The sequence below is a fragment of the Camelus bactrianus genome, chromosome 13, assembly GCF_048773025.1.
Source record: "Camelus bactrianus isolate YW-2024 breed Bactrian camel chromosome 13, ASM4877302v1, whole genome shotgun sequence".
NCBI lineage: Eukaryota > Metazoa > Chordata > Mammalia > Artiodactyla > Camelidae > Camelus > Camelus bactrianus.
This window is the reverse complement of record NC_133551.1, coordinates 65,799,494-65,813,121: the sequence shown is the minus strand read 5'-3', so window position 1 is coordinate 65,813,121 and position 13,628 is coordinate 65,799,494. Positions and strand designations below refer to the sequence as shown.

At 52.9% G+C, this 13,628-nt stretch overlaps 1 protein-coding gene across 1 annotated transcript in view; it reads left to right on the top strand.

The window, feature by feature from the left end:
• The first annotated feature begins 2,792 nt into the window (after positions 1–2,792).
• The window catches only part of VWA5B1 (von Willebrand factor A domain containing 5B1), a 36,315-nt gene continuing 25,479 nt past the window's right edge, over positions 2,793–13,628 (top strand). Inside the window, exons 1-6 of the mRNA XM_074377820.1 lie at positions 2,793–2,931; positions 4,480–4,632; positions 5,851–6,121; positions 8,429–8,574; positions 9,440–9,571; positions 10,352–10,476. Coding sequence (XP_074233921.1) covers positions 2,793–2,931; positions 4,480–4,632; positions 5,851–6,121; positions 8,429–8,574; positions 9,440–9,571; positions 10,352–10,476 — 966 coding nt within the window. The remainder of the gene's footprint in view (positions 2,932–4,479; positions 4,633–5,850; positions 6,122–8,428; positions 8,575–9,439; positions 9,572–10,351; positions 10,477–13,628) is intronic.

The following is a 13,628-nucleotide window of genomic DNA, read 5'->3' as shown; positions in this document are numbered from 1 at the left end:
GCTGTCCTCCGGGCACCTCGCAGTCATGTGCAAAGCCAAACACATCTCTCTGAGGCCTCAATGTCCTCATCTGCAGAACAAGACACTTCATAAGGTGTGAGAATTAAATGAGATAATACATGTGCCCGACACATTTTCAATCTTCACCGAATTCCAGCTGCTGTTCCTATTGTCTTCCCCTACTCCCCAGCTCCTCTGCCTCTGGCTTGAAAGTTCCTTAAGGATGGAGCTGTGTCTTATCTTTGAATCCCCAGTCACTAATTCAGGGTCTGGGAATACAGTAGATGCTTATCAATGCTGGATGAATTGATGACAAATATGCATGGATGAGGCCCTGAAGAATCGCAAGTTTACTCTTCCCAAGGGGGCTGATGTCGTTAAAGAGTCAGTTCTGAGCGAGTCTGTCTGTGTTATCAGCATCACTCCCCCAAGCCCCACTCCCTGGGTGAGGGGCCACCTCAGGAAGCCTGGCTGGGCACAAGGGCAGAGTGGGATGACCCTTGGCAAAACTCCACCCCAGGGTGAACTGAAGCTGAAGTCCAGGTTCATCACGCATCTGGGTGCCCACGTCAGTATTCTAGACGGGAGTGAACCGGGCTGAGGAGGAGGAGGGCGGGAGTGTGGATGGCAGGAGACGTGGCTCTGTCAGGAAATGAGCTTTGCCAGCTAGTCCTGCCCCCTGGGAGTAGCCAGGCTTTGGTTGGGGCCCAGAGACACTGAACTCCTGAGAGGAGGCAGCTGGGGATACAGCAGCTCCCTCCTGGCTCCTTATCTGCCACCTGCCGTCAGTCAGTCCGCTGCAGATAAGCCAGGGCTGAGAGCAGTCTGGGCCAGAGCCACCGGAAGAAAATAATTAAAAAGACACCGCTTGCAGTAGGGAGGGTATAACTGAGCGGTAGACTGCGTGCTTAGCATGCCCGAGGTCCTGGGTTCAATCCCCAGTACCTCCATTAAAATAAATAGTCTAATTACCTCCCCACCCCTACAAAAATTAAAAATAAAGCTAAAAATTTTTTCTAAAAGACACGCTGGCCCTGCAGAGGGGGCAGGAGCACCTGGAGATCCTGAGGATCCTAGCATCCTAGCTTGGGGAGTTCCCTTCGCGGAGAAAAGGCAGAGTAGTCAGCGCTCAGTGAATAGCCTTGCGAATACATGGCAGCAGGCTGCCGGCCCACGGCAGCTTTGCCTGGCGCGCACACCGCCCAGAGGAAACCCCAGAGAGAATCTGACCACAAGTTTATACTCCTTTGTTTGACTTTGCTTCCCACTCCCCACCCCCACCCCCACCCCCACCTCTCTAGAGTACGTGATGGCCTGGGAGGCTGTCAGGAATCTCACTGAGAATGGATACCAGGCCCTGGGAAGTGCTATGAAGTCCTTGGTGTTGGAATGGTGACAGTCGCCCATTCTCTGGTTTATTCAGTCAGCACTGAGGTTGTCACGGGAAGCGAAAACAGACAGAGCCTTCAGAAGCAAGCACTCCAAAGGGGATGGTGGACATGAATAAAGGAATCTCACAGAAACAAGATGTGTCCCTACAAACTAATGGAAGTCCTCTGAGGGGGAGGAACTTGGCTCTGTGAGAGGCAGACGAAGGACACTGGGCATGGGTGGACTGGCTTCCCTGAGAAGGGGACCTGAGTTGACCCTGAAGGACAGTAGGAGGTTACTAGTTTACAAGTGGGTCATGGGGTGGGCCTTCCAGGTAAAGCAGGGCAAGTACCAAGGAGGGAGAGAGCACAGGACACATCTGAGGGATGGAATGGAAGCTGGGAGGCCCACAAAGTGTGTTTGGGAACATGGTGACAGATGAGCTGGAGAGGCCAGCGGGGCCAGACCACACAGGGCCCTAGGCCAAAATCTTAAGGGTTTTGGTCTCTATCCTAGGATGAATGGGAAACCACTGGCGTGGGAGCGAAGGTGGCAAGGGTGAAACAGGCCTGTCCACTTTGTGTGTGGGTCTGATCATTCTGGCCACTGGGTAGAGAATGGGTCACAGGGGATGGCGTGGGAAGGAGTAGATTCAAGAGGCCAGTTAAGAGCTGTGGTCCACGCAGAGACGGCAGCGACTGGGACAAGGATGCTGGTGGCAGAGAAGGAAAGGCATGGATGGATGCCAGGGTTTTTCCAGAGATAGGTCTTGGTCTTTGGCAATAGTGTGTGGGTGGGGGGTGGGGGGGGTGGTATCAGGCATGGCTCGGGCTTTTGGCCTGCACCCCTGGAGGGGTGGTGGTTCCCTTCACTTTGGTATCTTGTGTGGAAGGTGCTTCTCTCCCCTTACACCCCAAGTGTTGGCCGTAGTGGGTTGATGCACTGAAGTCAGAGAAGGAGGGACTTGGTGAGCTATTCCAGTCCTCTGACTTTGCCGGGGAAGCATCCACGGCTCAGAGATTATGGGAACGACAAAGGGATGGGGTCAGAGCCCACATCCCTGGACTCACCTCCGGAGCTAGGAGAGCCCTGTCCTTGGGGAGAATCCTAGGTGGACGTTAGCTTGCTTGGGCTTTGACCCTGGCTGTGCTCCCACCTGCTGAGTGAGTCCAGGAGGGTCACATGTCTTCCACCTCAGTTTCTCTACTATGACACGGAAAGAAATGGGATTACTAGTCCTTCTCTTCTCAGAGGTGGGTGAGAGTCATCGTGGGTCACCTTCATGAAGATGGTGAGAATGATTCTCTGACCACCCGTGGGGGCTGAAGTGGGAGAACCGAGTGGGAGAGGGATGGGGGGACCTCTCCGCACTTCCTGCCTTCCTGTCTCTTGCAGACCCTGAAGGCTGAGTAGCCAGCGAGATGCCCGGTCTGCTGAACCAGATCACAGGGGCAGCCCTGCCCCTCACTGCATCCGATGTCACCTCCTTTGTCAGCGGTTACGCCCTGGGTCTCACCGCCTCCCTCACCTATGGCAACCTAGAAGCCCAGCCCTTCCAGGGTGAGGACGCCTGTTGGGCTTCCCTGGGGCCACCCCCTCCCCCATGTTGAATCCCCATCCTCACAAGTATTAACCGATAGGAATCGGGCAAGTCATGTCACCCCTCTGAGTCTCAGTTTCCTTACATGCAAAATAGGAATCCCATTTCCGCCCTGCAGGTCTTAAAGCTGATAGCAAGTTGGGTCAGGATTTGAACCCAGGCTTGGGCTCAGCCCCAGCCAACAGTCCCAACCCTACATATGTTCCAGAAGACACGCCCAGTTCACAGTAAGAGAGGTGTCCAGACTCAGTGGAAGCCAGGAGCTCCCGGTCCTAGGCGTGGCTGTTGTCCCCGTGACCTTGGGGCAGCCACTATCCCTCTCGACATCAGGATGCTCCTGTGCCTGGGCTTGCCAGAGGAGCAGATGAGGTAATGCATGAGGAAGGGCGGCGTGGAATGAAAACCAGTCTGCAAATATGCACCATCCGAGCAGGCAGTCAGGAGCGTGGACGGACATTCACCTGCAGCAGTCGTTCGTAAACCACACGCTTCTCTTTGCACTTAAGGAAAGGGGTTATGGGAAGGCTGGCCAGGAGGGTTCTGTTTAAAAGCTTGTTATGGTTGGGATCCCGTCTCATGCACAGTGATGGGGGCCTCCTGATCCCCAGACTTCATGGCCCAGGGCACCACCCTGCAGCCTGATCTGAGCTTCTAAAACCATTTCAGTTCCCAAGAGGAACTTGCAGGGGAAAGTTTCCTCCCCGCAGAAATCTGGGCAAAGCAAATGACTCTGTTTCACTATTTAAGGAAACCTAGAGAAGGTGGCTTAAAGTGGGATCCATGGAGACTAAATTACTGAACAGCTTTAGGACAATCTTTTGGCTTTCCATGTACAGAAAGAACCAGTCGTCCCATTTTATAGATGAGGAAACTGAGGCTCAGAGGGATGGGAAGCTGGAGTTTGGGGCGAGCTCACCATATTAAAGTTTGAGAAGCACTGAGATATCAAAATGTAGGACACACACCATGGGGGACATCATGGTGGCCATTATTCTCATTTTCATGATGACCCTGAGTTTGTCTCTATTATCCCCATCCTACAGAAGAGGCTGTGAGGCTTAGAAATGCTAAATATCTAATCCAAGGTCACTGGGCTGGGGAAGGGGTCAGGGCCAGGATTAGAACCCTATCCTAGTCTTATTCCTCCAAAGCCCCAGGTCACGGGCACCAAGGGTGGCAAACCACCACACAGAGATGTCTTAATACATCCACACCACAGGTCACATGAAAATCCAGATTTCCACTCTCTCTTGAAAAATTGGAAGCCCTGGCCATGCCGGCCTCCCAGGCCTACATAGTAAGCGTTGGCTGGGACAGGGGAGCAGCTGTCCCTTTCCAGCTGTCCCACAGCTCCACAGAGCCTGCCTTCTGTCCTTATCCTGCCCAGCCCCGGGGCCATGAGCAGGCCGTCTGTCCATCTGAAATACCAAAGGCTTGGGTTCCTTCCCAGGGGTGGGGCCTGCAGAGGGGGCTGCGGCACCCTGCAATGCTGGGCCCTGCTCTGACAGGCCTCTTTGTATACCCACTGGATGAGTACACCACGGTGATCGGCTTTGAGGCGGTCATAGCTGACCGTGTCGTGACGGTACAGATCAAGGACAAAGCCAAGATGGAGAGCGGCCACTTTGATGCCACCCGAATCCGAGCGGCAACTGTCACAGGTAAGGCCAGTGCGGCTTGGCAGGGCCTGGGCATGGCTGGAGTCTCAGGCGGACTAAAAGGGCAGCCGTGGGACAAGGTAAGAGACAGGAATCCTGTGTGACTGCAGGCCAGTAACTAACCTCTCTGAACCTCACCTTACTGTCTGTACAATAGAGATGGTTGTTTCTCTTCTCACTTGGAAAGAGTGGCAAAGATCAAAGGAGGCAAGAGAAGGGTTCTTAAGATATCTCTAAAGAACAGAATAGCATGTCATTTGAGCTCAGAGGCTGTGGAATGAGTCACACCAGGGTTTGACTCCCAATCCTGTTGCTTGCAACCCGTGTGAGATAAGAAATCAAACCTCATCTGTGAAATGTTACTATTAATCATACACATCCGCATCTCAGCAAAGAGCATTCAGGCCAAACACTCATCATAGTCCCAGGTACGGAGTAAGTACTCGAAGCATGGCCACTGATATCTGCTGTTGCGGATACAGAGGCTCAGAGAGGGTGAGTGATTGGCCCAAGGTCACACAGCATGTTAGTGGCAGAGCCAGGCTTGAATCCAGACCGAATATCATGTAAGAGAGTCTTACCATTGGATCTGTGATAGAGGTGAAGTTTCTTCACCTGAACATCGAGAAGTTCAAGAATCTCTTTAGTGAATGCTTATGATGTGTAAGATGCGAAGTTGCCCCCAAGATTTTAGGACTTCTCTTAGCCTGAAAGAATAGCTAGGACATGCCTAGGAGCGACCATGAGAGGAGGCTGATAGTACCAAAAGTGGTCCAGATAACAACAGTGGAGGGAAAGAGGGGTCCATATGGGACCAGGGAAGCTTTTGTGGAGGGTTGAATGGGTGGGTAAGAAGGACTAAGAAGGAACGAGGGATGGGTCTTTCAGATAAGAAGAGAGAGCATGGATCTTGGATACAGGGATGCTTGAAGTAGAGTCTGCAGATGGAGATGTGACCCTCTGTGGGGGGCCTGTGGGTCCCAGTCTCCCCCTCCCTGTAGGGCACAATGGAAACTACACAGGCCTGGCATCAGCCCCACAGAGGTTCAGATCCTGGCTCAACGAATCAGTTATTTGCTGCCTAACCTTGAGCAAGTTGCATCTCCACGCTGAGCCTGTTTTCCCATCGGCAAAACAGGCTCTCAAACCTCACACGCAGCATGCTTAGAGGGGATGAGCCATCATGCAGTCACAGCCCCTGACTCCAGGCCTGGCACTTAGGAAACATTCTGCAAGAGGGAGTTTCAATCATCCCTCATTCCTGCACACCAGGAAAGGTGGCTTTGGATGAGGATTTGGAGCGGATCCTGTTTGTGGTCAACCTGGGGACCATCGCTCCTATGGAGAACGTCACCATCTTTGTCAGCACCTCCTCGGAGCTCCCGACACTGCCCAGTGGGGCCGTGCGGGTTCTGCTGCCTGCTGTCTGCGCCCCGATGGTGCCCCAGTTCCGCACTGAGAGCACCGGCCTCTCCAGCCAGCAGGCCCAAGGGTAAGGATCCCCTGCCCGGACAAGAGCCCTGGGTGAGCAGTACAGGGAAGTCAGGGGTGTGCGGGGCGGGGAAGATAAGGAATAAAGGCAAGACTGAGCTCTTTAGTGGCCGTCTCAAACTGTGCCCTGCTCATTTTTAGAGCACTTAATGATCTCTCTGAAATGCCCTGTGTTGGTATCAGTCAGAAGTGCTGGGATTTGGACAGCTGAGGATCAGAATTTCCAGGCTTGAGTCTTTAATGCACTCAAGAGGTGTTTTTGGAGTGCCTACTATGTGCTAGACACTGCAGTGGGTGTTAGGGACACAGAGGACCCAAGACCCACGTGGTTCCTGCCTTTTCTGAACTTGGTGGGAAATATCATTAGCCAACTGAATTTGCATGCATGATTAATTATGTGAAAAGTGCAATGAAGGAGAAGTTCATTGGCTAAGAGTATAAAAGAGGGACCCAAACAGGGGGATCCAGAGGCCAGGCCAGGCTTTTCTGAGGAGTGACATTTCAGCTGAGGGCTGAGCCATGGCAGGATACAGTGGGGTGGGTGCAATTTTTAGCTAGAATAGACAGGGCTTAGGCAACATTTGAGGCCTGATCTGAATGAAGGGAGCAAGCCATGGAAATATTCTGGAGAAAGAACATTCTGGGCAGGGGGCAGAAAGGGCAGTAAGTGCAAAGGCCCTGAGGCAGCAATGGGCTTGGTGTGACTATAGCTGAGTGGGAGAAGGAAGGAGAGAGGTCAGCAGGGTGTTGGAGAGTCAGACTATGTAGGACCTCAAAGCCTAGGGTGAGGACACTTGTTGGCGCAACAGAGAAGCTGGTGGTACTAGCCAATCTCACACCGGGGAACACCAGCTCATGTGTCATCTTTGTAAATGCCACCATAGGCGTCAAGCCTGGTGCATTTGAGAGGCAGAACCTAGCAGATCTTGGGACATTCAAGACCTCAGGGGATCAAGGAACAAGAGGCTTGGGAGGCCCTCGTGCCCCTGAGGTGGCCCTAATAAGCTTACCTGCCCGTTCCAGCAGGTGGAATTAACAGAGATGCTCTTGGGAGATGCCTGCATCAAATTCCAGTGAATCTCAAAGTTGCTCAGATAGAGTGACATGAGTAAGAATAAGAAAGGTAGATAATAACAAGTGTTAGTGAGGATGAGGGGAGACAGAAACTCTTATTCACTGCTAGTGGAAGTAGAAACTGGCCCAGTCACCCTGGAAAGCAATCTGTCAATACACGGCATGTGCCCTTTGACCCAGGGATCCCAGAGAAATCCTTCCATACGTCCAAAAAGGGAGCACAGATGAGGATCTTCGTGGTGGTGGTATCTGTGGACCCAGGGAGGTAGAGGCAGGAACAAATAAGAACCCTATAACAGATGCCCCCAAGCCATACCGCGTCAGCAGCAGAGATTTTGGTTCACAGACAGCCACGTGGACAGAGCCTAAAAACACAACACTGAGTGAAAGAAAGAAAAGCAACTGAGTGAGATTCATAATACAATGCAATCTTTTCAGTTCACAACACATTCACAAAAAAAAAAAAAAGAAAAGAAACACGTTCACAATCAAACATCACCACGTGTTTTACAACGATACGTGCGTATTCAGGACGTGTATCAAAGACCTCAGATGGGCGTGCCCGTGGAGGGGAGGAGACTAGAGCAGGATCAGAGACAGGGTGAGGGATGACACAGCAGGAGGACCAGAAATGCGAGCTTTCAGCAAAGGACAGACACTTTGCTAAGCACTCACTCAAGAAAGCCGTGTCATTATCATCCCCACTTAATGGATAAGAAAACCAAGACGCAGAGAAGTGGCTTATGCAAGGGTCCCCCAGCTTGCAGAGACAGAGCAGGAGTTCCAGAAGGGATGTGATGTAGCACCAGCTTCCACCACCAAGCCAGACAGACCTGGGTGAGGACACCCACTCTGCTAAGTCCTGATGGTGGGAACTTGGGCCAGCAGCGTCTTCTTGCTGAGCCTCGGTTTCACCACGTGGGAGATGAGGGAGCTGGGGGCTCTGATGCCTTCTGCTGGGGGCATGGCGAGAACAATGGGAGCAAATGCCATGGAGCCCTGTGCCTGGTACCTGGCCCATCCATCCTAGGCAGCAATACCTTAGGTCTGAATCCAGGCGCTCCCTGCAGTCAGGCTGAGTGGGAGGTAAGGGTCTGGCGTGGGAGGAAGCTCCTAAGCTCCTCTGGGCTGGGCTGCCTGGGGCTTGCTGTTTTCTCCATGTCTTCTCATTCTGGCCCTCTGCTTGGCCCTGGCTGCCTCTTCCTTCTCCCCCTCCTTGCCGCCCCCTTCCCAGCAAAGATAGGCATTGCTTTGGCACTCGGACCCTGGACTCCTGGAACAAGCTGTGTCTGGCGACTCTTCTGGACACCGAGGTGTCCAACCCCATGGAATACGAGTTCAGCTTCCAGCTGGAGATCCGTGGGCCGTGCCTGCTTGCAGGTGAGAGGGGGCCGCTCAGACCAGGATGGGGCTGGAAAGAAGATGCAAGGCCCCAGGGTTGGGAGAAGAAGGGGAGGACAGGGAAGCCAGCAGGCCCAGAGGGAAGATGATCTTAAGCTCATAAAGCTTATGGACCCCTATTTCCCACTCCCCATCATGCAGCCCAAGATGAGCCCCTCCCACGGACAGGTTTCAAGGCTGTCCCCACCTCTACCTCAATGGCTTCCTTGGTGAAATGTCTGTGGGGGCGTGGCAGTCTTCCGTTCTCTCCAAGAAGCCATAAAATTGCTTCCTGGTCCTCCCCTTGCATAGTAGAATCACCTGGGAGCTTCCAAGTCCTGCCACCTAGATCCCACCCCAGAGCTTCTGATGACATTGGTCTGGGGTACTTCCCGGGCATTGGAACATTAGAAGCTCCCGAGTGATTCTAATGTGCAGCCAGAGTCAAGAACCATGGTTCTGATGGCTCCCCTCTGCCACCCAGCCAAGGTTTTAAAAGGACACTAGGGTGTGGTTTCTTGTCAGTGAGTTACACAACCTTCCAACACAACAGACACTTACAAGTGCCCACTGATAGAGCGTGGAGCTCTTTCTATCCTTCTGTGCCCTATGAGGAAGCAACTCCTTTGACACCCCCCCACACTGGATCCTGAGATCAGCAGGAAAGACCATTAGACCCCCTCTATCTAAGCCTCCAATTTGCAGATGGGGAAATTGAGGAGGCCTATCCATGGTTACACAGCAGGTCAGGAGCCCCTCATGGGGCTGGAGTGCTAGCCATCTCTGGCCTGGGTCCCAGGGTCCCCCACGAGCCCCTGTTTCTCCAGGGACTCCTGAGCCTATCCCACCTTTCTGTGCCACTCAGGGGTGGAGAGTCCCACCCACGAGATCCGAGCCGATGCCGCCCCGTCCGCTCGCTCAGCCAAGAGCATCATTATCACCTTGGCCAACAGGCACACCTTCGACCGGCCCGTGGAGATCCTCATCCACCCCAGCGGTACTGTGTGATGGGCGGGGCCCCCGGGTTGCCTGTGGGAGGGAGAAGGTGCTGAGCCTGTGGGGCACAGACAAGGGGCCCCTCGCCCACAGCCAATGAGAGGGTGGAGGTACATGGCAGAGGGAAGGAGGCCCACTGCTTGCCTCTTGGGAAACTTATCTCTAAATGACAAAACTGAGTGTCTCCTGCCCCAATTCTAGCTCCTGAGGCTTCAGGGTCTCATCTACCCAGTGGTGCACTTGGCCCCTAGGCCAGCTGAACAGAAGATCTTTGAAACCCTAAGCTCAATGAGACCCTGGCAGCTCTGAAACTTCAAGGAGCAACTCTTTTGTCTTTTTAAGAATTCATAGAGGGAGGGTATATCTCAGTGGTAGTGTGTGTGCTTAGCATGCGTGAGGTCCTGAGTTCAATCCCCAGTATCTCTGTAATAAATAAATAGATAAACCTAATTACCTCCCCCTACCCCCCCAAAAAAACAACAACTAAAATTTTTGAACATCTAAAATAAAAATAAAAGAATTCATAGAATAGCAACATGTAAAAAGATCAGAAAGCCCAGAACCAATCCCATTTTACAGCTAGGTAAATTGAGGCCCAGGGAGGAGCAGTGAATCACAGCCACTAAGCTCGCCTGCCTTCCAGCTAATAGACTTCTCATGGCCTCACACTCCTTCAAGCAGCCAGGGATTCCATCCTCCTCTTCCACCTGGGAGTCCTCCCCACTGTGAAAACTGCCCCTCAACCTAGGACAAGTGCCAAAAGTTGATCTCGTCTCTGCAGAGCCCCACATGCCACATGTTTTGATGGAGAAAGGGGACATGACCCTGGGCGAGTTTGACCAGCACTTGAAGGGAAGAACGGATTTCATTAAAGGCATGAAGAAGTACAGCAGCGCAGAGCGAAAGGTGAGGGTGACAAGCAGATCAGTGGTGGTGGAACTGGGGTGGCCTTGGGGGCCTGGTCTTCCCTGGACCAACGAGGAGACTGAGCCTGAGGTGGGGGAGGGGTGACCTCCCGAGGTCGCACAGCAAGATGGTGGTAGATTCTTGTTGAGGTTTCCTCAAGGGGCTGGGGCACCGCGGGGCAGAGGGAAAGTGGACTTTCAGATGCATGAGTCACCCTGGCACTTTTCTCCCACCTCTTGCCAGGTTACCTTCTCCTCGTGCCCCCAAGGTGCCTAAAGCAGGCAAAATTCTAGGCTGGTGGCAGAAACACCCTGGGTCTTCTCCAGGCTCATCCACCCCTAAGAGGTCCCCAGGACCCTAGAGCCAAGGGCCTAGCCCTCCCCTCTCAGCTCCATCTCTACTCCTGAGCTTCCCTCTCCCCACCTGCTGAATGGGTCTCTTGCTCTTCCTTCCTCTGGGATCTTTGCTTGCTATTATGTAAAGAATAAAGGCAGAGCCAGGAAAGCTCCTTTCCCTCTGCCTGCTCCCCCCCCCCCGTGAAGTTAAAGGCTAAGGAGACCATGAGCAGGGGGCTGGGGGTGGGAAAGCGGGTAGGAGGACACTGAGCCCCAGCCACAAGCTGGCCCCGCAGTCTCTCTCCTGCTCATGGCCCTGTACACCGAGCTGAGGGCCAAGGTATGCTTAAGCATCATGACACATTTCTTTTTATTGTCTCCCCTTTTAGATGGGAAAACTGAAGTTTAGCACCCAAAATAACTGGTGATCTGGGGAAAGGGGACGACTGTTCTCTGGGAGCTGGCTTTGATGACAAGGCTAAGCTCATGTGGGACAGTTGTGCCGGATTTAAGAGGCTCTCCTGTTCCTGTTGGCCTGACTGGCGGAGGACGGTGGCACAGGGGGAGCAGACAGGAATGTGTAGACGGCTTATAGCTAACATCATCCCCATTGGTAGAGATCCCACTGGAAGCACCTGCTTGGTGGAGGGTCGGGGAGATGGAGAAGAGGAGGTGTAGGTGGCTCAATTTCCATCATATCATCCCCTCATTAGAGACCCCACTGGAAACACCTTCCCTCCCAGAGGTGCCCCCTCACCCACCCAGACGAGTCAGCTGGGAGAAGAGGCTGGAGCCAGGTTCTCATAGTGGGGGGTGGCAATGCCAGGGGTGCCACTGAGCTCTGAGAACTACAGCATGTGGGCGAGGGGGGTCGGCAATGAGCCTCCCAGGCCTGCCTGCCAAGCCTTAAATCAATTAGCTCTGGGACCGCTGAAGCAAATGAGAATTAATTTGCCACCTTGGGTTGGTTATGCAAATACCCGGTATTCTCGTGAGCCCCAGGGATGACAGCCATCAACCCGCTGCTGCTAAGAAGTGATGAGTTTATTGTAATTAGATAATGGCAGCTTGAGGAGACATCAGAAAAATCCTCAGCCAGGCGCCCCACCCCACCCCTCAGAGAGGCAAAAATCAGGCTCCTATCATTGCCAGATGTGGGCATTTCTGCCTTGGGCTCTGTCATCAAGACAGCCAGATTGGGCAATGGCTTTTGGCAAAGGATTCCATGTGGGAGGGAGGGCACAATCCCTCGCCAGGGAGAGAGAGGGGCATCCAGAAGGCAGATATCAATCAGGAAGAGTCAGTGGGATGAGCTGTCAAAACCTGTGATTTAGCAAAGAGGGGGCAAATGACACAGAGGGAGACACCATTACAAGAAATGGAGATGCAGAGAGAAGCAGAGACATATAAAGAGACTGAAAAAAAAGTGATGTGCACACAGGCCAGCAGCAGACAAAGAGATCCACACAGATTCATTCTCTCATTTATTCATTCAACAAACACTAAGTGCCCAATAGATGTCAGGCTCTGGTCTAGGCACTGGGGAGACAAGGCTGAAAACGACACATCCTCTCCTCCTGGAGCTTACATTCTAGCACTGGGAGACAGACGAGAAGGAAACACATGAGCAAGATCAGTTTGGAGAGGGCTGGGGACGTAAAAGACATGAAACAGGATGATAAGATAATGAGTGATCAGCATGGGGTGCCGGTTAGCCAGGTTTTTAGAGAGAGCCTGTGTGAGAACGTGAGCTGGCAGGCTGTCAAGCACTGGAAGAACGTGCATAGAACAGGAGGCACAATAATGGTGACATGTATGGAAAACAGAGAGGTGTTCAGTGTGGCTGAAATATAGAGCAAACATGAGATGAACAGGTAGGCAGGAGTCAGGCCATAGAGGGCTTCATAAGCCCTGCTGCAATTTATGGGGGGAAACTATTGCTTAAGCAAAGGAATAACCAGAATGATCACACTGCCTGCTCGCAGTAGAATGGACCATGGGGAGATCAAAGTAGAGGAAAGGGGCCAGTAAGAGGCTGTTGCAAAGGTCCAGGCAAGAGATGCTATATAGTCTTGAACTTGAGTTACTGCAGTGGGGACAGAGAGAAGAGGACAAGTTCAGGATACCTTAGCTGCAGAACCTGCAGTCTCGGCTGAAGGAGCAGATGTGTGGGGTGAGGAAAAGACAGGAGTCAAGGGCAAGTCCCAGGTCTTTAGTGTGAACACCTGGGCAGGTGATGATGTCATCCATTGAACTGGAGGAGGGACCCGCATAGACAGAAACGGAAAAACAAAGAGAGACACGTACACGCAGGGACCATCAGATAAAGAGACAGAGACAGTCGGGGTGGAGAGATTGGGCGGCAGAGTGAGGACAGAGGAAATGAGATTTGGTGCCGAGTGACCGGGAGACTCAAGGACAGTTCAAGCAGCCACGTGGCAGGGCCAGCTAAGAGAACACATGAGAAGACAGAGGACCATGGTGCTTCCTCCCTTTAATGTTTCCTGAGCCCATGTTTGTGCCAGGCTCTATGTTAAGCCCTGGAGGTGCAAGAGACTCAAGCACGACCGGCCTTCAAGCAGCGCACGAGCTAGAGGGGAGACAGAGGTGTGGGCAAAAGCTGGCAGTGAGAGAAGCGCCTGGGACCCCACGGCAAACAACAGTGGCAAGAGCAACGATGGCTGCGGTTTAGACACAATTACTCTGCTGGCCAGCGGGCCTCACAAGCATTGCGTTTGGTCCATACAACTTGGTGACGTAGGTACTCTGGTCCTCACCCCAGGGATGAGGAAACTAGATAATTAAGCCCACCGGGAA